Here is a 25,298-nt window from a genome sequence, read left to right as displayed (position 1 = left end):
TATGGACCAGTTAATTATGTTTCCAGTTTGATTCATAGATTCAGCACACAACCATAAGTCTAGGCCTTTTAGTTCAAATTCTCTTCACTTATGTTTGTAAAATGATCAGGGAAGCTACTGCAATTTTGCCTGACCCAACCCCCGGGCCACGAAACACCCAAAAAGTTGGGGAACGCTGGTCTAGAGAATAGTGGTTAGCTAATGCTGTCGTCAAGTAGCCTATCACTAGCAAACAAACAGCAAGCCAAGTGAGGAACATATGTATAATGCTTACCGTTTATTAAAGAAAAGTATCCTAAATTGACTTCAAATTCGGCGGACAGGCGGCGGTTTCTCGCTTCTTCACTTGTATTTCGAAAAAATTCTCGAAGGCGGGTATTTCGAAGACGCAAAGGAATGACGTCACAAGAGCGTGATTGGTCACTTGCAATGTTGAACCTGGAACAACATTAATCATGATGATGTGGGAACAACACCAACACAAGGATATCAGATCGTCCATATATATATATATATATATATATATATAAAACAAAGAGTGAGATATATACATATATATATCTCACTCTTAGTTGCATATATAATATATATATATATATATACACACACACACACATGTATATATGTATAGAAAAAAAAAAACACCCAGCACGCCCCTGCGGGCGATTTATCTTTCAAGCTCGGGTCCTCTACCAGAGGCCTGGGAGCTTGAGGGCAGTGTTGCCAACTCCTCAGTAAGGAAAATCACTATTGGTTGTCCTAAAAGTCGCTAGAAGTCACTAAATGACGTCATCGCCTAATTTGCATAATTGGTCATGCTAATCTAATTGTAACTTATGTTGTTGGAGAGAGAAATAACATTGTGGAAGGGACATAAAGTGAGTAAAAAACGTCCTAAATACATTTAGAGTTTATTTAGAACTACAAATTAAATTTCTTTTAGCAATTATTGGTTTTTTTAATGTCACAATTCCAACCCTGCTCCTCTACCCGGGCTTGGACCGGCAAAAGTGACCCGAAATAGGCACTCTGGTGGAGTTACTTTGTGTGTGTGTTTATAAGTAGTTTTAAACCTTGTGATCCACAAAACAGCATAAGAGTAAAAGAGTAAAAGAACTGACTGCGTTACAGCACCCGCTGCTTGTTGAGAGTAAAAGCGATACGCGCTTTTCACGTCTAAGGGGTCTGAAAACTCGCTAAATATAGCGACAAAGTCGCTAAGTTGGCAACACTGCTTGAGGGTCCTGCGCAGTATCTTAGCTGTTCCCAGGACTGCGCTCTTCTGGACAGAGATCTCCGATGTTGTTCCCGGGATCTGCTGGAGCCACTCGCCTAGCTTGGGTGTCACTGCACCTAGTGCTCCGATTACCACGGGGACCACCGTTACCTTCACCCTCCACTATATATATATATATATATATATATATATATATATATATATATATATATATATATATATATATATATATATATATATATATATATATATATATATATATATATATATATATATATATGTATGTGTGTGTGTATGTTGTTAGAAGAAAACCAGCGAACATGATGGAAGACTAGAGAAATCACAGAGAGAGCTGGGGCACACTAACAGAGGTAAGTACAATTAGCAACTGAGTAATCACAGGAAATGAACAGCTGGTGACTGCTGACAAGCTGGTGTGAAGATCAGGGTTGGGACAAGGAGTCAGGTGTCACTCAAACAAACATTCGTAAATCTTTGTTTGGTGTCTTTCTCCCTTTTTTTTGTAATAACTCTTGAGCCAGGGTGTGACATTCATTCAATGTCAGCATGGCTGCCTTCCAGACTGGGCAGAGAAGTCAATGCATTGTCTTTCCATTAAAAAATTTCTGTTTTTAATTAAGCAGATTTGAAACAGTTTCTTGAGCTAAGTAAGAACTTGCCAACTCCCTCTCCAATCAGTGTACCATATTTAATTTTGAAAAGTTAATGAAGTACAATCAACTAATCTAGAGGTGCCTGTATAACTATTCTGAGTCTGTGGTCTCCCAGTTCTTCAGAGCCAGAGGTGGAGATCTGTGACTCTCTGAATGAATGCCAACATAAGAAAGAAATCAGCACTCTGGACTCATGTTATCTTATCAGCAAATTATGCTGTGGCAATGTTGTGAAAGATTGTGGAGGCTCGGAGCACACACATGTCAATAAAAAGAGGTGTGAGGCTCAGAGCATGTGCATGATGATAAGAGGTGTAGGGGTCATTCACTCTATTGGTCTTGCTGCAAACATCCAGGTAATACAACACTTACCTTTCTACTATTAAAATGGTTCTAAATGTAATGCAGGTTCAGTAAAAATCTGTTTTGTGAATTTCTTTTTGTAGTATTCTGTCTTGAGAATTTATTTGCATATATTATCAGACTGTTTCTATGCTTTGTTGTTTACAATGGGAAGCTACAATGGGAGTGATTATTTATTATTTCAGATTAACGGTAAACAGAGGTGTGGCCAAGGAGGATTTGGAGTAAATTATTTCAGTAATTCATATTAACATATACAATTACTAAGGGTTGCAAGATGCAATGTAATCTTGTAATGTAAATTACACAGGTAAAAGTCTAACATTGCTCCTAATGTGGCTATGATAATTGCTATTATGAGTGTTTATTTATTAGCATTTATAGTGTGGATGTGTTCAGTGGATGAATGGCTTTTAAACTAGGGCTGCTCAATTAATCGAATTGTAATCACGATTACGATCTGGGCTTTCAACGATCATTAAAAATGACTGAGCCGATTATTAGCCCCTCCCTCGTGCTTTACTCTCGCGCTGCTCCATGTGGCAAATCGAGCGCACCTCTCTGCATTTCGAACACTGTCACAACAATTAAGAGGACCCGAGGAAAGCTCGGAAAGCTAAGCAGAAGTTATTTGGAGGAGAGTGACTGCCGTTGGTTGAAAAGAGAAGTAAAAAAAAACTTCAGTGGTTGGAAACATTATGGATTCGCGGAGTCAAACGTGGATCAAGTAGGCATAGTGTGTAAACTTTGCTACGGTGTCGTAACTGCACCACAGAGCAACACTGCAAAGTTCACGAAACATAGATGTTTACATTTTTCATTTATTTTTTTTATATTGCTAACATTTGCATTGTTATCAGTATTTGCACACTATTTTATATTATTTTTTAAAGTCATTATTATAGAACCGCGTAAGCTAGCGCAATAATTTGTTTTGCATATGAAACCAGAGGAGTTGAACTTACATCTTATGCCATCAGCTTGTCCTAGGTCACAGTTTCCTTCCACATAAAGCTTTGTAAAAATTGCATAAAAAGGCACTTGCAGCAACAAAAACATAATATTCCAGAAACACGCTTTGCCGATCCGATCAGCTGTTCGTAACACTTCCCACATTGAACAAGACGTCAACGCGAACTGTCGCATGTCCGCCATTTCCTGTCCGAAACCGGAAGTGACGTCATTTTCGCGGAAAATGTAGTTTTTTACTTGTAGGCCTTAAAAGCCTATACTGGTGTTTTTATAAGTCATGTTTGACTCTATACTTTTATGAATAGTTTCTGGAATGCTTAGAACTCGAATTGCACTGCTGGAAATAGTTTATTTTGATGCACATGCTGTTTTCTTTGCAAATTTGCATCATTGCTGTATCTCCAAAATAAAACTATGAAGACACTCAAAATAAATTTCCTGTGGTGGGAAACTATTTTGTACAACTTTTTTGTATTTAAAGTTTTGAGGGATAAGCCTCTTAAATTTGCCCAAGTAGAAATATATATGTAAAAAAAAACAAAAACTATTTTCAATTTTTTTGTAGTTTATTGCACTTTTTTGCAATTAATGTAATTACTATGGACTTAATGCATACAGATTATTAAAATATGGGCTATAACAGTTGTATTGATGTATAGCAACTTGAAATGCTCCCACAATTGGCACTACAACATGTAAAAAAAATATATATATATAAGCTCTGGCGGACTTGGTTCTATGGTAGGTCTTAAAGGGTTAAATAAATATCGTCAAATAATCGAGATCTCAATTTCAGTGAAAATAATCGTGATTATCATTTTTGCCATAATCGAGCAGCCCTATTTTAAACAGTACATTTACATAATGACTGAAGCTTCAGTCATTATGTAAATGTGAAAATGCTACATCCAGATGAACAGAATCAACTTTTTGGGAATCTTCTTGCCTGGAAGGCTGAGGATGTGTGAAGACTTTTTGGTGAATATGCTATAAGATCAGGTCAGCAATATGAGAATTCTTTGGCAGGATTGTTGAATGATTTTCTTACCAGTTACATTTTTTTTCAGGTCTATGATTTCTTCCTCATAGTACTTTTTGCTGACTTAATCTTATGAGTTTTGTCTGTGCCATAGCTAAATATTCTATTTCAAGTAGAGTTGGTTTCATTGGTGACATGAAGTCCTTCATGAGATGTGTGAGAGAGAAATTCTATTTCTCCAGACTATTCCCATATTGAACAACTGTAAAACCATCCAAATACCATTTTCAGTGTCCATCATTCACAAGAATAAATTTGTTGATTGGATCAACATTTTCTTCTGTGCTGCTTGTGTTGAGTGTAACACATTTTACTGCATTTCTTCATTTCAGAGTCACATTCAAACAGGTTTTTGAATTGCTCTTTGTCTGGGCTTGCACCCAGCATCAATTTGCCATGCGAGACCCTACCATGGGGCAAAACGCCCCCCAACAATATAGGCCCTGGGATCCCTGGGACACATAAACCTCTCCACCATGATAAGGTAGCAATTCACAGATTTTACATCCCTATTTCTTTTTTATATCTGTCTTATTTAGAACTAGTATGGAGGGGATCAGTGACCGTCTGTTCAGGCATAAGAACTTCAACTTTGTGACCAGTCTTACAACTCCAGAGTACCTAGACTCCCTTGAAAGCTTTGAAATAAAAGACAGCGATGTCTTCCTTGTCACTTATCCAAAGTCAGGTTGGTGAAAAATTTCACACATTGTTGGTATTTGCTGTTTTGTGCTGGCCAGACTGATCCACTGATCACCTCTAATGTCTTTCCCCACATCAGGTACTGTATGGGTTCAGCAGATCATGATTTCCATCCACGAAATGCATAGCTATCAGACTAAATATTCAACCAACATTGAGAGGATGCCGTGGCTGGAGTACAAGACAGCTGAATACGCTCTTCTTCCCTCTCCACGGCTCTTCGCCTCGCATCTCCCTGTACACATCATGCCTCCAGGAGTGAAGGAGAAGAAGCCAAAAGTCAGTACTTTATAGAAGTTGAAATCTTATTGAAGAAAGAGACAGTCTTAAAGTTTGAGAAAGTTAAAAGCATTTGATTACTTATTGTTGCAAAAATAAAGCAAATTAAATTTGTACTTGTGAAGATTAATTTAATTTTTTGTGATGTTACCTATTGGTCACTGAAGTTCAGTTTTTGAGGCTTGCACTTTGACTACTGGTAGCTTTTAGAAACCAGGAAATCCTAGCAAATGAAAATAGAGTGGTTGATCTTCAAAACAAATGTTGTTTTATGTTCTGCAAGAATTAAAACAATGATCCTCTGGGGTCATAAATCGAGGAATATGAGGGTCATTTTTAATCATACACTTCTACACAAACACATGGTCCCAGGTCCAAAAAGCTAGCACTAGCATTTGTTTTATTTTTAATGATTCTGTTTGATTTCAGATAGAGGAGATAGATAGAGGAAGAGAATCTAGCTGTCATGGTTCTGGGTCGGTGACCCAGCGCTTTGAGTTTATTATTATAATTTTTTCTAGTTTATTCTGATTTTGTATTAGTTCTTTGGGTTTGGTTGTCATGTTTATTATCCCAACCTGTGTCTCCCTCTGTGCTCTGCTCGGGTCCCCGAGTTTTGTGTTGTAAAGCAGTCTGTGTGTTTCCTGTTCTACTTTGTACGTCTGTGTCTCGTTATGCCCATTAGTTCCAGCTGTGTCCCCTCCTGTGTGCCATTTCCTGATTACCTGGTGTGTGTATTTATAGTATGTGTCTGCCTGTGCTCCTCGTCGTGTCCTCTGTGTTTCTCTGTGAAGCTTCTGCGTTACTCTGCATTCTTTTGGTGTTTTTTCCGTGTCTCTCTTCCCCTCGCCTCATGTCCTCCCTTTGTGTTAGTTTTCCCAGTTTAGGTTTATGTTCTGTTCTGCCCTCACCTTGGTTTTCTCTCTGTAAATAAATCTCCACTTGCATCTCCACTTCTATCTGCATCTTGGGTCCTCATTCATTCCACCACACAACTGCTGCTCCAGCCGTGACACTAGCATCCCAAGTGCCAACTTGCTTGAGCAACGTAGCGGACCGTATGTCGGGTGGCAAGAAAACTGCTAGAAGGTTGTCAGCATTCGGCTTCACGGAAGCTCAAATACAGACTTTAAAATGAATTTATAAAAATATTATCTGAAATCAAATTGTAACATTAAATTTTAAATTGCTTTTCTTTTAAACTAATGACATTAAATAGTGAATTATTACATTTTTAAAAAAATGTTTATTAAGATTTAAGATTTCAATTTAGTTTTTTTTTGTGAATTATTACATTTAAGTGACAGACTTTTAATATTCAAATTTTTTTTTAAATATATTTCAGATCGTGTATTTGATGAGGAATCCAAAGGACAACATGGTGTCTTTTTATCACTTCAGCAGTGCTCTAGCAGACCTGGAGACTCCCGAGAGTTTTGACCAGTTTTTTGAGTGGTACATAACAGGAAACGGTAAGTTTCCTCACCTTTAATCCCCATAATGGTATATCAATTACTGATTACTATAAAGTAATATTTTAACTTGTGTATATGTATGTATGTATGTACAATATATATATATATATATATATATATATATATATATATATATATATATATATATATATATATATATATATATATATATATATAAACACAAATTAAAATATATATATATATATATATATATATATATATATATATATATATATATATATATATTTTAATTTGTGTTTATATATATATATATATATATATATATATATATATATATATATATATATATATGTACTGTCGAGCGCAGATCCACTGAGCGCTCAACACAGACAGCATCGTCAGAAGGAATAGTGCAGGGCAAGCTAGCAAGACAGAAGTTAAGCTCTCCTTGCAACATAGACCTCCCCCACCCTTCAGATCTGGTGTTTGGAATTATTTTGGTTTTCATGTGACGTATGACCCTGAAGGTAAGCGCGTCATGGACTAAAGTAAAACAGTATGTTGGATGTGCCATGCAATGCTCAACTACATGGGTGGGAACTAGTGTGTTAGCGCAGTTAGCTCGTTAACGTGTTGGCCGTCTAGCCCCATGCACGGGACTATCAGGGGTAGCTCGTTAACGGAGATTTGCCGTGTTGTGGCGTTAAGGTCATTTCAACGAGATTAACCTGAAAGCTCTAGTGGGAACACAACAAATATGACTGCACATTTACGCCGACATCATCCTAGTGCAAAGACAAGTGGAAGCAGACAAAAACAAGCAAGCATGCTACTAACTTTAGCCGAGTCATTTAGACAGCCGTTAGCACATGATTCTCCTTATGGGGACCTCATGTGTTTAATATGCTGCTGAGAAGCGGATAGTATAGCTTTTATTTTGGAAAGAGACATTTCTCTGTAATAAACTCTCTTTTCCAAAGATGAGTGATTACTCAATCAGATACAGGGCTTGCAAAATCGCTAGCCCGACGTCCCGGGGCTAGCGATTTTTCCAGTCGGGCTACCAAAATCTTTCTCTGCCCTGCCCGTCGGGCTATTGTAGGAAGGAAAAATATATGTCAATGCTTTTGCATTCTTTCAGAAATGTAGCTGGGTAATGATGTCATTGGCATCGGTGAGCCACTGTCAATATGTGACATATTGAAATCGCGTTTGAATTTGCGCTTGTTTTTTTGCTTTCACTTTGCAATCGTGCGAACTGTGTATAGAGAGCGACAGCACTGATCTGTGAGTGATGATAATTTGTGCACCAATTCCTCTGACATCGTCTTATTAATCGTTAGCTTACTATGCAAACATGACAAGTGAAATCTCCCGCAGCTTAAACATATGAGAGGTTGATCGCGCAGAGAATCGCTGAGCTTATGTGAGTGTGTGTGTAAAAGCAGCAGGATAAGACAGGTCAGGGTGAAGAAGTGACAGCCAAATAAAAGCTTACCACAAAACGGAGAAGTTATGACAAATCAGACTATAAGGCAAAAAGAAAGTGCAGCTTTATGGTTTCATGGACAAAATAATTTCTGTGGCTGCGATATGATGAGCTAAATAACCAGGGGTGCACATAAGTGGTCCGCAGGTGCGCATTCGCTGTCAAAATAAAAAACACGCACAAGGGTTAGGGTTAAATTTAAAAACTGTACTTTTGAGTTAAAATATATATTTATAATTTTAATAAATGACAAATTAAAAAGGCATGAACATTTTTTGTATCGAAAAAATATCGAACCGTGAATTTTGTGTATCGTTGCACCCCTAATATATATATATATATATATATATATATATATATATATATATATATATATATATATATATCATTCTTAGTTCCTTAACTGTGCACTACAAGGTGACCAGATCTTGCAGACTTTAGAAACCTGTTGGAGTAAATAGGCCATTTAATTATTCCTAACCAGGCATATAATGTAAAGTCATTTCTGCATCTTTTATATACATTCTGGAAAAAGTACATTGTACAATATCTAGGACCGGTTGTTGATTTCAATAAAATATTGTTGCATGTCAGCAGGGGTGGTCCTAGCCTGTTTGGTGCCCTGGGCGAACACGCCAACAAACTAAGGCTGTCAACGATCACGATTAACGCAATTAAAATTTTTAACGCAATCAACAAACTTTGGACAAATTGCCCGAAATGCGTCACTTTACAAACGGTGCCCCATAAGTAGGCATGATTAATGGGCAAAAGAGTGTATGTTCTGATGTTTTTGTTGATCTAGTGTTTTAGAAACTCGTCCAAGTCTAAAACCACACAAAAGATACTGTCAAACTGTCCCATGGCCAGGGGTGGATCTAGAGAACTTTTATGAGGGTGGCTTGGAAATCAAAATCATTTCTGTGGCTGCGATATGACGAGCTAAATAACCAGGGCTGCACATAAGTGGTCCGCAGGTGCGCATTCGCTGTCAAAATAAAAAACACGCACAAGGGTTAGGGTTAAATTTAAAAACTGTACTTTTCAGTTAAAATATATATTTATAATTTGAATAAATGACAAATTAAAAATGTATCGAAAAAATATCGAACCGTGACACCAAAGTATCGAACCGAACCATGAATTTTGTGGATCGTTGCATCCCTAATAAATAAATAAATAAATACATATATATATACAGGGAGTGCAGAATTATTAGGCAAATGAGTATTTTGTCCACATCATCCTCTTCATGCATGTTGTCTTACTCCAAGCTGTATAGGCTCGAAAGCCTACTACCGATTAAGCATATTAGGTGATGTGCATCTCTGTAATGAGAAGGGGTGTGGTCTAATGACATCAACACCCAACACCCAAAATTACAAATCCTACCATGTGGATTCATGGATTTTTTTTTTCACATTCTGTCTCTCACAGTTGAAGTGTACATCTGGTGCAAATTACTGACCTCTGTCATCATTTTAAGTGGGGGAACTTGCACAATCGGTGGCTGACTAAATACTTTTTTGCCCCACTGTATATATATATATATATATATATGTATATATGTATATATATATTTACACGTATACATGTATGTGTATATGTATGTATAAAAATATACGAAGTAACATGTTGACATATGTTAATAAATTGACATGTACTGTTTCTTCATTAGTTACTTTTAGTAACAGATTTTGCGTTAAAAATTCTAATTATTTGGCTTGTTTGGCTTAACTGCATTTTCAGTTGTTTGTAGACACATTTGATCTCTAAGGTTATTTTTCATTCAAATGGCAATAACATTTGCCTTTAGGTGACTATACAAATAGAACTGAATTGATTCGCTAATCAATCAATCAATCAATCAATCAATCAATCAATCAATCTTTATTTATAAAGCACTTTTCATACAAAAAAAAATGTAGCACAAAGTGCTTTACATGGTTAAAAGCAGCCCACCCCACCCTCCAACTCACTCCCCACACTCTCATCCTCTAATCCTGTCATACCTTTATTCACATAAATATTTGAGAATCGTCGAGGAAGAATTATTGATAGATTATCATGACCATGGGCCATGCACCATAGACAGCAGACAGAAACAAATAAAACTGTTTATTATCATCATCATCATCATCATCATTGTTTATTTGTATAACACTTTAAGAACACACCAGGCAGACCAAAATGCTGAACAACACAGATCAAAACAACTACCAAATTAAACATACCATAAAATCATTACATACAATAAAATAAATAAGAAGGTGTCAGTTTCCTACAGAGTTAAAAGCCAGGGAATAAAAATAGGTTTTCAATCTGGACTTAAAGATGAAATGTCTCTTTCCTGATGACGCTTATCTAATTTGGAGGGGAAGGTTATTCCAGAGCATCGGAGCCGCAATTGAAAATGCTCGGTCTCCTCTGTATTTCAGCCGCAACTTAGGGACCGACAGCAACAGCTGCTCAGCTGAACGGAGCGAGCGAGGAGGAACATGTGGCTTCAGCAAGTCAGATAAGTAGACAGGAGCCAGACCATTTAAAGATTTAAAAACCAATAAAAGGACTTTAAAACGAACCCTAAATTCAATGGGAAGCCAATGCAAGGAAGCGAGAACCGGAGTGATGTGATCGAATTTCCTACTACCGGTTAAAAATCGTGCCGCCGCATTTTGCACTAACTGCAGGCGTGACAAGGTGCCCGACCTGACCCCTATTAAAAGGGAATTACAATAGTCCAGACATGAGGTGATAAAAGCATGAATAAGAGTTTCCAAATTGGGTTTGGAAAGGAAAGGCTTAACCTTCGACAGGCGTCTGAAGTGATAAAAAGCTGATTTTACCACCCCATTTACATGACCTTCAAAAGTAAGCACAGAATCAAGTTTAACACCAAGATTAGTGATTGAACTTTTCAGATGAGAGGTCAAATCACCAAAATCAACATCTGGAGAATCTGGAGCGATGTGGGCCATATAAAATTGCTTCCGTTTTGCGACCATTAAAATTCAAAAAATTATTTGCCATCCATAATTTTATATCGCTGAGACAGTCAAGCAGTGATTGACATGGGGAGGTATCCAAATGACTAAAAGGTAAATAAAGCTGACAGTCATCGGCATACAAATGAAATGACACTCCGTGTTTACGAAAAATCGCACCAAGGGGGAGTAAATACAGCGAGAAAAATAATGGCCCAAGGATAGATCCCTGGGGCACACCCAAAAGCAGAGGGGAAATACTTTTTGGAGAAAGCAGGGAGTAACAACATTGTTCGGGGAGCCACAAGGCTTAGCATGTAGCACCAACTCCTCTAAATCACGCAGAGAAATCGGTGCAAAAGCAGAGAATAGGCTTGAGCAAGGAGCATGCATGGCCGGATCAACAATAGGTGGGATCAGAGGCCTCAGGCTAGCAATCTTGTCCACAAAACAGGTAATAAACTTATTGCACATAGCCTCAGAGGACGGCAACAGGTCATAACCCTCCAAGTTAAGTACAGAATTTCTAGTATTGTATAAAACACGAGGGTTATGAGAGTTGGCCAAAATAAGTTGAGAAAAGTAGGAGTGTTTATCGGCCTTAACTGCCCTCTGATAAGTTTTCCAACTAATCTTTAGGGCTTCCAGGGAGACATGCAATCTATCTTTTTTCCACTGTCTTTCACATTTCCTACATTGTCTTCTAATAGCTCGGGTACGATCTGTTAACCATGAACTAGTCTTAGATTTACATTTTCTTAGTCTCAAAGGGGCAACAACATCAAGCACAGATTTACAAGCAAAGTCAAAATACAAAAGTAGGTCATCTGCAGTGGGCAAGTCAGGGGCATAAGACATTAATTTTTCAAACAGTATAGAAAACCGCTCAGCAGAATCAGAGCCAAAGGCACGATAACATGGAGCCTGATTTGCAAAAGCATTAGCAGGAGCAATATCAAATAAGATAGGCATATGATCAGAGAAAACTGCATCTTCAACACGTACATTGCAAACAGATAAACCATGAGATAAAACTAAGTCCAGTGTGTGACCACCAGAGATGGGTAGTAACGCGTTACGTGTTACTGTAATCTGATTACTTTTTTCAAGTAACGAGTAAAGTAAGGGATTACTATTGCAAAAAAGGTAATTAGATTACCGTTACTTTCCCGTAGGAACACTGCGTTACTAAAACCGTGATCGTTTTGCGAGAATGTCTCATGACAATGATGCAAGCGAGTGCGACGTTCGTGACAACAGCTGTATGCAGATCAACAATGGATCATATATCGAGTGCAGGAGAGAGTATGAGCGTGCAGCGTTTAAAGCGTGGAAGTACTGACTACTTCCATAAAAAGTGACAAAAACATTAGCGTCCATTGTGCGTGGGAAGAAAACTTCTTTTTACAGCGAAAAAAAACCCCTAAACAAGCACCGAGTGCGCAACGACGTAATGGGAAATTCACATAGAAACTCGCGGATTCTTCCACTGACCGCTGCAGCACACCTGCACCAGGGCAAACCTCCGCCTACCCCACTCCTGCTTTACAAGTGAAAATAGAGCAACAGGACCGCTGAGTCTTTGATTTTATTTATTTTCTGCTGTGTTTTACTTGCATCTATTTGAAAGAGTGAGTGTAAACACAAAAAATATTTTATTTTATGTGCTGGAATGTGCAGAAAATAGGTTTAAATGTTAAACTAATTTCTTCCAGTCAGTGAATGCTGCATATAATTTAATTGTTGCTTGATGCATAAAGTTAAAAGATTAAAACTGTTAAAACAAGTTTTAAAAAAAGAGACTTTTCCATTGATTACATTTTGTATGATGGATTATGCAGAAAAAGTAAAATTTGGTCTGAAAGATCTATCGCTTTATCACCTATTCAGATTGTAAATCGTGTTTTTTAAAAAGTAACTAAGTAATTAATTACTTTTGAATACAAGTAATCAGTAAAGTAACAGGATTACTTTTTGGGGAAGTAATCAGTAATTAGTTACTGATTACTTTTTTCAAGTAACTTGACCAACACTGGTGACCACGTTCTTGAGTGGCACCACTAACAGATGGGACAAAATTAAAAGAGTTCACTAAGGCAAGGAAGTCCTTGGCCAGAGGCTTCCCCAGACAGCAAAAGTGTATGTTAAAATCACCAAGCAGGAGGATCTGGTCATACCGTGAGGCACAGTCAGCAAGAAACTCTGAGAACTCGGATAAGAAGACCTTGTTATATTTCGGGGGGCGATAAACAATCGCACATAACAACGAATGCGAGTGGCCCAGTTTACATAAACAGAGTTCAAAACTGGTGTAGTGAGACGAAGGGAAAAGCTGCTTCAAGTCCAAGTGAGCCTTAAAAACAGCAGCAAGCCAGCAGCTCTCGGAACATTAAAAAAGGTACAGTCAGCAGGTACTAGTTCAATGAAACCGCTCAACTCACCGGGAGAAATCCAGGTTTCAGTCAGGAAGAGCAAATCCAGAACACGAGAAAGAAAAAAAATCCTTCAATATGAAGGTCTTATTTGCCACCGACCTGGTATTTATTACACCCAGCCTGAGAGGAACTGGGTCCAAAACTTCCAACGCATTAGCAAGCAGATCCACCGGTCGAAGGTTTTTCTTGTCAACTCCGTGCCAGTGTAAATGTCGTAGAGGAAAGAAATTTGCAAGGCAAGGCAAGGCAAGGCAAGGCAAGTTTATTTGTATAGCACAATTCAACAACAAGGTGATTCAAAGTGCTTTACAGAGACATTAGAAACAAGAACAAATAAAAAGCATGATTTAAAATTGATTAAAACAAGCAAATAAACTAACTAACTAATTAACAAACAAACAAACAAACAAACAAAACAGTATATAAAATCAAAACAGATAAAATCAGAACAGTAGATAAAATCAGTAGTTAAATGTAAGTTTTGAAATTTAAGCTTAAAGTGTGGATTTGGTGCTTTATTCAAATGCAGCTGAGAACAGGTGAGTCTTCAACCTGGATTTAAATAAACTGAGTGTTTCAGCTGATCTGAGGCTTTCTGGGAGTTTGTTCCAGATATAAGGAGCATAAAAGCTGAATGCAGCTTCTCCGTGTCTGGTTCTGACTCTGGGCACTGATAAAAGACCGGATCCAGATGACCTGAGGGATCTGGATGGTTCATACTGGGTCAGGAGGTCATTGATGTATTTTGGTCCTAAACCATTCAGAGCTTTATAGGCCAGCATCAGAACTTTAAAGTCTATCCTCTGGCAGCCAGTGTAAGGACCTCAGAGCTGGACTGATGTGGTCCACTTTTTTGGTCTTAGTGAGGACTCGAGCAGCAGAGTTCTGAATGAGCTGTAGTTGTCTGACTGATTTTTTAGGTAGACCTGTAAAGATGCTGTTACAGTAATCAAGCCTACTAAAGATGAATGCATGGACTAGTTTTTCCAGGTCCTGTTGAGACATCAGATCTTTTATCCTTGATATATTCTTGAGGTGATAGTAAGCTGACTTTGTTATTGTCTTAATGTGTTTTTCTAAGTTTAGGTCTGCATCCATCACTACACCCAAATTTCTCGCCTGGTTTGTGATTTTTAGATGTATAGATTGAAGTTCTCTGGTGACCTGTAATCGTTTTTCTTTGGCGCCAAAGACTATTACCTCAGTTTTGTTTTTGTTTAGCTGGAGAAAATTGTGGCACAACCAGTCATTGATTTCCTCAATGCATTTACCAAGAGCCTGTACAGGGCCTCGGTCTCCTGGTGACATTGTGATATATATTTGTGTGTCATCTGCATAGCTGTGATAGTTTATTTTGTTGTTGTTTATAATCTGTGCCAGTGGGAGCATGTAGATGTTAAACAGAAGGGGTCCCAAGATGGAACCTTGGGGAACTCCACATGTGATACTTGTCTGCTCAGATGTGAAGTTACCTATTGATACAAAGTATTTCCTGTTTTCTACGTATGTTTTGAACCAGTTTAGTACAGTTCCTGAAAGACCTGTCCAGTTCTCCAGTCGTTTGAGTAATATGTTGTGGTCAACTGTATCAAATGCTGCACTGAGATCCAGTAAAACTAGGACTGACATTTTTCCACTGTCTGTATTCAGACATATGTCATTAAACACTTTGGTCAGAGCGGTTTCAGTGCTGTGGTTCTGTCTAAAACCTGACTGGAAGGCATCGTAGCAATTATTCTGTTTTAAGAAGTAACTGAGCTGTTGAGAAACTGCTTTTTCAATGATCTTACTTAAAAACGGGAGATTTGAGATTGGCCTGTAGTTGTTCATTTGTGTCTTGTCAAGATTGTCCTTTTTCAGTATAGGTTTGATTACAGCAGTTTTTAGTGATTCTGGAAACACACCTGATAATAAAGAAAAGTTGACGATCTGTAACAGGTCTGACTCTAAAGTCTTTGAGACCTTTTTGAAAAAACTTGTTGGCAGGACATCTAAACAGCAGGAGGAGGAGTTCAGTTTACCTAAGATGTCCTCCAGGTCTTTGCTGTTAATAGGTTGAAACTGTTTCATGGTGTTTAAACAGTTTTTTGGTGGACACAGTACATATCCTGGATCTGCTGTTGATGTACCAATTGCTTGTCTAATTTTTTGGATTTTTTCAGTGAAGAATTTGGCAAAGTCATTGCAGGCCATGGTCGAATGAAGTTCAGCTGCCACTGACACAGGAGGGTTTGTTAGCCTGTCAACTGTAGAAAATAAGACCCGAGCATTATGGCTGTTTTTAGTGATGATGTCAGAGAAGTAGGACCTCCTTGCATTCCTCAGTTGTAAATTATAATTGTGAAGTTTCTCTTTATAAATGTCATAATGAACCTGGAGGTTTGTTTTTCTCCATCTGCGCTCAGCTTTCCTACACTCTCTTTTTTCTTTTTTCACCAGTGTGGAGTTTCTCCATGGAGACTTTTTCCTTCCAGAGATAACCTTCACCTTAATGGGAGCAATAGTGTCCATTACATTTAACATGTTAGCATTGAAGCTATTGACGAGCTCATTGACTGACCCTCTGGGCAGGTCAGGTGTTAATGGGAAGACCTGGTTAAAAATTGCACTACTGTGTTCAGTTATACACCGTTTTGTGATCACTGTTGTTGATATATTTGTGTGGGCTGAGATTTTACTTTCAAAGAAAACACAGTAATGATCAGACAGGCCCACATCAGACACAGTAACCTTTGAAATGCTCAGGCCTTTGGAGATCAGTAGGTCAAGAGTGTGTCCTCTATTATGTGTGGCCTCTGTTACATGCTGAGTCAGCCCAAAGTTGCCCAGAGTGTTACTCAGGTCTTTAGTCCCTTTGTCCTGAGGGTTGTCCACATGAATGTTAAAATCCCCAACAATAATTACACAGTCAAAATCAACACAGATCACAGACAGCAGTTCACTGAGGTCATTAAAAAAGTCTGTGCAGTATTTGGGAGGCCTGTAAACATTAAGAAACACAACTTTGGATGGGGCCTTCAGCTGTAAAGCCACATATTCAAAAGACTGAAAACTTCCAGGAGATAGCTGCTTACATTGAAATGATTCATTAAATAAGACAGCAACCCCTCCTCCTCTCCTGCTCGCCCTGACCTCACTGATAAAACTGTAGTTAGGAGGGGTCGTCTCGATGAGAACAGCTCCACTGTTACTTTGGTCCAACCAAGTTTCAGTTAAAAACATAAAATCAAGGCTGTGCTCAGTGATTAAATCATTAATTAAAAATGTTTTCCCAGCTAGAGATCTAATGTTTAATAAAGCCAACTTAAGTGTTTTAGAGGTATTACTTGTCCCCTCGTGTTTGGGAGCAGTCTGTGGCACACAAGGTATGTTTACTATGTTTAAAGATCTTTTAGAGTGCATCTCTCTGTGTTTTGACCAGGCCACATGTCTCCTTCTGTCACCTAAAAGTACAGAAATGCAGGACCATTTTTGAAAGACCCAACAACAGGAATCAACCAGGAATCCACCGGGTCCAAGGCACGCAATGGCACCAAGAGTCGCAGACAAAAACGGCGATCAATCAATGTTTAAAGAAATCTATATCTCTAAATGTTTTGTCTTTTCTGTCATGTGATTCATCTCGCAGCTCTACATGTTTGAAAGACTTGACCTGAAGGTTTCAGTGTGAGACAACAGTGGTACCACTTTAGTGACTTTGTGGTGCTGTGCTAGTATGTTAGCACAGGCACCATTTTGTGTGTGTGTGTGCGTGTGTGTGTGTGTGTAAACTCAATTAAATGAGAACGCCAAATAACTGGATGCATTATGCCAATATACAGTTTATGGGTCATCCTGGTTTGACCATGTCAGGGAGTGGTATTTAAACAGAGACCAGTACAACATCCTCTTCCTGACCTACGAGGAAATGATTTTGGTAAGATGTTTCTTCAAACTTTTGTTGTTCATTAAAAAACTCAAACAAAATATCTGGCTGAGTTTAAGGTTCTTTTTCTCTTGCCTTCCTGCTTTTCTTTCAGGACCTGAAAGGATCAGTGAAGAAGATCTGCAACTTCTTAGGGAAAAACCTGACTGAAGCCACCATCAGTCAAGTTGTGGAAAAAGCTAAGTTTGAGAACATGAAGAAGGACTCGAAAGCAAACTATGAGCACATTCCACCAGAGCAGTTCAGTGGAAAATTCTTGCGCAAAGGTAACATAACAGACCTGCAGCTGCTGTGCAGAAAAATGTGATATCAGGGTATCAGGTGTTGTGTTTTTGTCTTCATTACAGGTCAGATTGGAGACTGGAAGAACACACTGACTGTTGCACAGAGTGAAAGAGTGGATCAAGTCCTTCAGGAGAAACTTGGTGATTTGCCTTTAAAGTTCATCTGGGAATAAGCAGAGCAGCTCTTCAGGGTCTCCCAGGAGTTTTAAAAGCATTGATTTCATTCATTGGAAAGCCTTAAAATGTGTTTTTCTGCTATTTTAATTTTCAAAAAAACAACAAATGATTAATGTTTGTTTACCCAAGATTGATTCATGTTACGTAGATCATGATTCCAGGAATCAACAGTAAAATGTAAATCAGTCAACATATCTGACATGTCTGAAACCAGTACACGGCACTTTGGATTCTCATAATTTCTGAATAGTCATTAACTATTGATTTTTTTTAATCACATCACTTTTGACAGTATGCCCTGACCTTCAAATAGAAGAAAATTCTTGAAATAAATGTACTTTTGCCATGAAGAAAGTCTGACCTTTGATTAACCTACAAGTGATTTCTCTTCCCATGAGTCAGCAGCCAAGACAGAAGTATCTTATTCATTTGTGTAGAAGAATTAAAAGGAAAGGATCCTACTTTGGTAACAAACAAAACATTACAAAAAGAAATGGTGCAATTGCAGTGTTATTTTGGTTAAAGTGTGGTTCAGCATGACATTCTTCCTTTGTTTAATCCTATACAGAATCAAACCTCAGACCTGTAAATGGCATCCACTGAATATCATTTAATTAATAAGTGAAATACAGCTTGTTAACACATGTTAGTGTAAGCTAATAGTCTATTAAAAATAACAATCTTATTTCTTTAATGGGACTTCTTTTTCTGAACATTACTGAAGATTTTCTCAACATCAGGGCTGCAAAATGTAAATTTGATTTTCACACAACAACGCTCTGATCCGTGATCCAAGAGTAACATTTGGATTTATCTGTGAGAAACTCTTCTTATTCAAGTAAACTGATCCAAAGATGGACTAAACTCCACATTATTCATCTTTATATAGCTGTCTGGAATAAAATTTCATGTTTCAAACACAGGTATGTCAGGTTTTGAGAGTCTTTTAATGTCACTCCATTTGTGGTTTTAAATGAGAACAGCCTTCTATCGTCAAGCCAATCTTCCAGCAGCAGCATTATAATGCAGTAGTCGGGGCACAGCATAGGTCAAACGAACACATTTTCTAGTAAAAGTAAAACATAAATGCTTAACACTTTAGTTTAACATTAACTATAGTACCTCTAAAAGAATGTACATTCACATTCATTCATTCACATGGGGTGAAGAACAATACAAACTGTGTCTCTTCCCCTTATCTGTTTGTGTGATTCACAACTAAGATCGAGTTGATCAGTGATCGTCTGTGCAGGTATAATAACTTCAACTTCCTGGCCAGTCACACAACTCCCGAGCACATAGACTCTTTCAGAATTTTGAAATAAAAGATGTGTGCCTCGTGTCTTATCCAAAGTCAGGTCAGTGAGAAATCTGACCTGACTTAAATTAAATCTGAATAGCCGTCGTTTCTGGCCAGTACTCTCTTCAGAGTTTTGAAATAAGAAACAGCAATGTCTTGCATCTTTTACAAAGTCAAGTCAGTGAGAAATCTCTGCAGCATCCCATTATTTTGCAGTTTTATTCTGTCCAGACTGATCTGCTGGTTACATATAATATCCCAAAAATCTTCCCTCAAAAGGCACCATATGAGCTCAGCAGATCATCACTTCTATCTATGAGTTGGACGGGCATCTGAATCAATATTCTATAAACTCGCATGAAGATGCCATGGCTGGAGTTCACAGGGGTGCATACACTCATCCACAGCTCTTCAGATCACATCTGTCTCAGGCTCTAATGTTTCCAGGACTGATGGACAAGAAGGGAAAGGTCAGAGCTGTATAGACGCTCAAGCCAGCCTGAAGAAAGAGCTGGTTTTGAGATATAGTATGACAAAGTTCTTTAAGTGGTTAAAAAATTATTTGCTCATAATTTTTGTGTTTAATTGTATGAAATAAAAGATAACTTTGTTGCCGAAAAGCAGAGTTCTATTGAAGTTTTATTGTTAAGGAAAGGCATTCAAGGATTAGAAGCTTTGTATTTGTAACAAGTTCATATGAAAATTCAGATTTTCTTCTTAGTCAGTTACATAGCACTATCATCATATATCAATCAAATTGTTGATAACTTAGCACACAGCTTTTTGAAACATGAACACTCCTGAATGCAAACAATACACATAGTGGCAGCTTAAAGCTTCAAATGGGTCACTTTATGGTGACAACATCTAGCTTTTATATACAGCCAATGAAAACAAATTGTTTATACATTTATATAAAACAACTCTCAAAACTATCACTTCAGCAAAACACTGCAGACCTTGAGACTCCTCAGAGCTTCGATCAGTTTTTTGAGTGATACCTGACGGGAAACAGTACGTGTCCTCATCTCCACTATCTGCCTAATGATGATGACGAAGAAGAGTCCAGGTCTGATAAATGATAACAGATATCAATGTGATCAGTAAGAACTTAAATTGATTATTTCAAACTGAACTGTGTTTGACATACTTACCCAGTTATTATCCAGTGGATAATAGCACATCCATATGAAAGAATTCAAGTTGCTTTATACTTTTCCCACATTCTGTTTCAGTAAAATATTTTTAGTATCTCACATACTGCATATTTGTTTGTTACTTTATAAATTAAAACAGTGGTACCTCAGTTATTTGACTCCTTACATTACGTAAAACGTAAAACCTTTGCTCCAAATTGAGCTATTAGAAGATAAGTCTGTGGGTTGAAGAGATAGTAATCATTGACAGGTTATTATGACAATGAAAATGTCATAATAACCTGTCATAAAAATGTCAAAGGATGTTCTACCCACTTACGCAGTGTACCTGCACCGTTCCAAAGCAAACAAAGCCAACGCTCAAAAACAGCTTGTAATCTTTTGAAATCATTCTCCTTTTCAACCTTTAAATCACTGCTATTCTTGTACCATCTCAGGTTTAAATACATCTTAATTTTAAAAACTCAAACACAATTTAATCCAAAGAAAATTAAAGTGAAAGATTTCCTGAAGAACTGACTTTGTTCTGTTTTTTCCCCCTTTTTTTTCTTTCTTTACTTTTGATAAGATTTAAATGACTTGCTTCAAATTAGCTTCTAACATGCTAAGTGGACCACTTGCAAAGAGGACAGTGTAGTTCCACATCTATTGCTATAATAAAAACTGCAAAAAGTTATTTGTTTGTCTAGCATAAACTTTTTTCTTCCTCCACCTGTTATCGTGCTGTTTGTACTTGAGTGATAGTGGGGTAAATATAATCAACAGACACTTGATTTTAATTGAAAATGCCAAATGAGATTTTAGCTCATGGGGGAACTATAAGATCGATGGCTCAGTGAAAAAGAATCACAACTCGCCATAATTTCTGTTGTGAGCTCTGGTAGATTTTCTTTGTGTACAGGCTGTGATCAGCTGACCTGTGCTGCTGCTGCTTTGATGTTTGCTGCTTTTTGTGGATTTGCACAAGTTTATTGGTTGAGAACCCAATGTTCCCACCTCTGTAAAGGATGGGATTTTTATGTTAATGTCAATTTGACAAGCTGAACGCATTCTGTACTGTACAGGAGACACGGCACGAGATTGATTGACAATGCGCTGTAAAAATGCGCTGTAAAAAAAAAAAGCATGCAAAATTGCACACAAAAAAAAATCTGCGAAACAGCGAGGCCACGAAAGGTGAACCACATTATAGCGAAGGACCACTGTACTTCATAATTACCATCACACATTTGTTTTATCCTTTACTGCACACTGTTCATACAGGACTGACCGGAGGGCAAGAGATGGTTGCCATGGTAATGGGAGTGTGTTAAGAAATAGAGAGATATTTTTTAATGCGTATCTGCTCGTTAGATTGTTTTATGAGAGGCCCAGACTTGACTAGGTCACAGGCCGACCAGAAACTGCATGTTTTTGCAGAATATGGGGAACAGACAGAGTGAGACTAAGTTTAGACAGGTTGCCCTGGCAACAGACCTCAGAAAGGGGAAAGTATTGCAAGCTGCACAGGACGTTTTAGTGCACAGGCATATTAATAAATCAGACAGAAAAGAGGAACTTGTACCATATAAGGAATTTTTGTATTGAAACTGTGACATGCAAAGTACCGAAATAACACCATATAAGACACGTTGAGCTTCAAATATTAGAGATCCTGCAACTGGCGTTTTGGGCTGTGCAGGGGTCTCTCTCTTCCAGAAGATGATTGAATAAAAAGAAATATAAATGTTTTAACACACTATGAGTCTGTTTTCTCTGTTCTATCACGGCGACAAAAGAATCGGGGTTAATATTTGGTGTTTCCGCCCGGTTCTCCTTGCAACAGAGAGAACAAATGTGGCCGAAAGTTGGATCTGATATGAGGCAAACAGAAGACCGGTCTAAAAAGGTAGGCACAAACCTGTTCAGAGAAAAAGCAAATCTGTGCATATTGGATGAATTCTAAATTATCTGTTCGCTGAGTTGCTGATCTTAACTATTAAATTAACTCAGTAGTGGTAAAACTAAAGTCTTGAGAATAAAGTAAAACTTTGAAGCAATGATAATGAAACTTGGAGAATGACAGTACTGAGTTAAAAGGGATATGGTATTTCATGGTAAAAGAGAAAAAGAAGTTATGTGTGTTTAGGATATTAGGTAATTGGTCATTTTTATGGGTTTAAGTCCCTATTGATCATAAGGTTGGACCTGCATCGGTCAAATAGTTCTGGTGGACTTTTGGTTTTTGTTTCAAATTATTATAAAGTATCCTAGGACGTAAGTTTGACTTCTAAGAAGTGCATAAGCTTCGAGGTGGAGACCTCCCACTTTTTACAGACGTGTAAAAAGACCCTCCGGCGTGGGTAATTACTCCAGGTGGCACCTGCCAAGATTTGGGGCCTTGGGCTAAAATAGCCAGTGATTGGATCACTTTGACGTTTGGAACGGTATCTGCACTTTTTTGGGCAGCAAAGGTTGGATCTCTGGCGTTGGATGCTTTTAAAATTAAAATAGGGTGTTTAGAAATTGGGCCAGGCACAGTTTGTAACTGATACTGGTTAATTGATCACAAAAAGGTTGGACCTTAGCATTGGACGCTTGTTAAATTTGTCAAAATTGTGTAGGATTTTGTGTTGAGTATGTCAAGGATCCCTGTGTTTGTTGTAATGACTAATATAATATATATAATATTATAATAATATATTTGTAATATAAAATAAGTATTTTTGGTATTTAAAAGAACTTTGCAATTTAACAGTGATTTAAAGGCTGAAAGGATGCTGAGTGTGTGTGGCTGTGTGTGTGTTTCAGCAAGGAAGAAGCAGGAAACTGTGAGCTTGTGACGTTGCAACATGAAAGCAGAGAAATTAGAGACTGAATGTCTTAAAAAAGTAATAAAATGATATTAATTACATATTTAGTGTGTCAATACAGGTGGACTCTTTTCAACCTAAAAACATGAGTACAGCGGCAAAAGGATAGATTAACAGAATTGGGACGCGGAACAGGCCAGCCTTTGGCTTGAAATTTTACAGCTTGACCTCTCATTCTGTCCCCATCCCACTATAACTCTAGGCAAAGGGGATTCACAATTTTAATACATAAAACTGTTAATTTCACAGTAATTAAAACACTTATAGATACAGAGGGTAGATTTCTAATCCTCAAATTATCTATACTTAACAAAAAGTTATTGTTACATCCTGTGAGGCTGTGGGAGTGTGTGGGCGTGGTGTTGTCTTTTCCCTCTCCTCCTTCTTTCTTGCCCCTCCCCTTGTCTCTCTCTGCCCCTGCCTTCTCCTTTAGGACACACCTACTGCTCATCTGCCCTCGTTACCACCAATTACCCTCAGAGGTGATAAGCTGGAGAAGAGCAGTGTGGTGGGGTGGGAGAGGCTGCCGGTGGATTTCCTCTGTGCTGGTCAGTGTGTGATACTGGTTTAGGTATGGAAACGGCCTGCTGCGTGTGATCAGCCCCACCGTGCGTGGCTCTTTGTGAGTAGTTTTTAACCGAGCGGTGGTTTCCCTTAAGTAATGGCGGCCTCCATTATTTTGTTTAGCCTGCCTGGTTATTGTTAATAGCAGCGTTGCTGTCTTTTTCTGTTGAAGCCTTGTTGTTTTCTTTTGTTGAAGTGGTCACTATCTCTTTGGGTTGACCTGTCTGATTTATCATTAAAGCAGCGGTGCTGTCTCTTTTTGTTGTTACCATTTATGTGATTGAGGTATTTGATTATAATAAAGATTTGTTTTGTGTGACATACCTCTGCCTGGCGTTCTTTTCATTTCACCCGGATCAAACTGTTACTGTCCCCCACCCTCATCGCCTAGCTTTTATGTGGGGACGTAACAAAGTGGTGGCTCGTCTGGGATTGGAATGAATGAAAGGAATTGAATTGATTACAAGTGTGAACAGGTGTTTGTGTGTTGTGTGAGGGTCGTTTGACTAGCTGCTGCTGCTCTCCCCAGCTAGCACAGGGGAGTGTCTAGCTGAGCATTTGCTCTTCCTTCGGACACTCGTTTTTTGTTTTGTCTTTGTTATTTTTGGAGCAAACCCGGGTGGGGATGAATTCTGTTGGGGGTAGGCTTTTCGGTGCCTTTGGCACTTGATGATTTGCCTTTAATGTGGCCTCGAGCCTGGTATGCTCCAGAAGCTAGGTCAGGCTAAATTCTGAGTAGGCAGGACTGGGGGGAGTGTGGGTAGAATTTTAGTTAATGTTTGACTTGACACAACACATTTTATTTTGTGTGTGTGTGGGGCGCCCAAATATTGATGACCCCTCATTCTTCTGTGTGTAGTTTGGTATTTTTTATTTTTTTTGGCACCCTCTGATCACCTAGATTGCTCACTTATTGTTGGGGGAGACCTCAACTTTGGACTGAATAAAGAAAGACAGGCTCAGTACAGCTGGAACTCAGCGTAACTGGCAATCCCACAAATATAGTTACACAGTATTTGAGCGATTATTTACTTTGCGACACATGGCGTGGCCTTAATCTCAATAGTGGGGAATATACTTTCTTCTTACATATTGTTAACTAGTGATGGGCAGATGAAGCTTCATGAAGTACTGAAGCTTTTCATCAAATTGGTTCACCCCAGCACAAAGCTTCTTGAAGCTTCATTTGCTCTAGTAGGACATCTACTGGACGTAAAAATATTGGCATGAATTTGAAGAGCGTGGCCTTTTGCACACAGCCTGTAAATGTCAACAACAAAAGGAGTGTGTAAAACATGTATATTGTAGTAATGGCAGTATACTGTGTATATTTATACTGGCAGTATGGAAAATGATTATTTGGAAAGGTTTAAAATGGAAATGATCATTTACTGTGAGGTGTGGTTGGGGTGTGGACAGTGGTTGTGCT

The 25,298-nt window shown here is 38.2% G+C and overlaps 1 protein-coding gene across 1 annotated transcript; it reads left to right on the top strand.

Moving 5' to 3' along the window:
* Positions 1-2,166: 2,166 nt before the first annotated feature.
* On the top strand, positions 2,167-18,350 carry LOC113020274 (amine sulfotransferase-like). Its single transcript, XM_080300104.1, has 7 exons — positions 2,167-2,267; positions 4,825-4,973; positions 5,067-5,266; positions 6,612-6,738; positions 17,432-17,526; positions 17,630-17,801; positions 17,883-18,350. The coding sequence occupies exons 2-7, from the start codon at positions 4,832-4,834 to the stop codon at positions 17,990-17,992; spliced, it is 846 nt and encodes a 281-aa protein (XP_080156230.1). The 5' UTR covers positions 2,167-2,267; positions 4,825-4,831; the 3' UTR covers positions 17,993-18,350.
* The last annotated feature ends 6,948 nt before the right edge of the window (positions 18,351-25,298 follow it).

This window comes from Astatotilapia calliptera, chromosome 4 (genome assembly GCF_964374335.1).
Source record: "Astatotilapia calliptera chromosome 4, fAstCal68.1, whole genome shotgun sequence".
Classification (NCBI taxonomy): domain Eukaryota; kingdom Metazoa; phylum Chordata; class Actinopteri; order Cichliformes; family Cichlidae; genus Astatotilapia; species Astatotilapia calliptera.
Note: the sequence above shows the minus strand (reverse complement) of the source record. Positions and strands in the feature narration are given on the sequence as shown.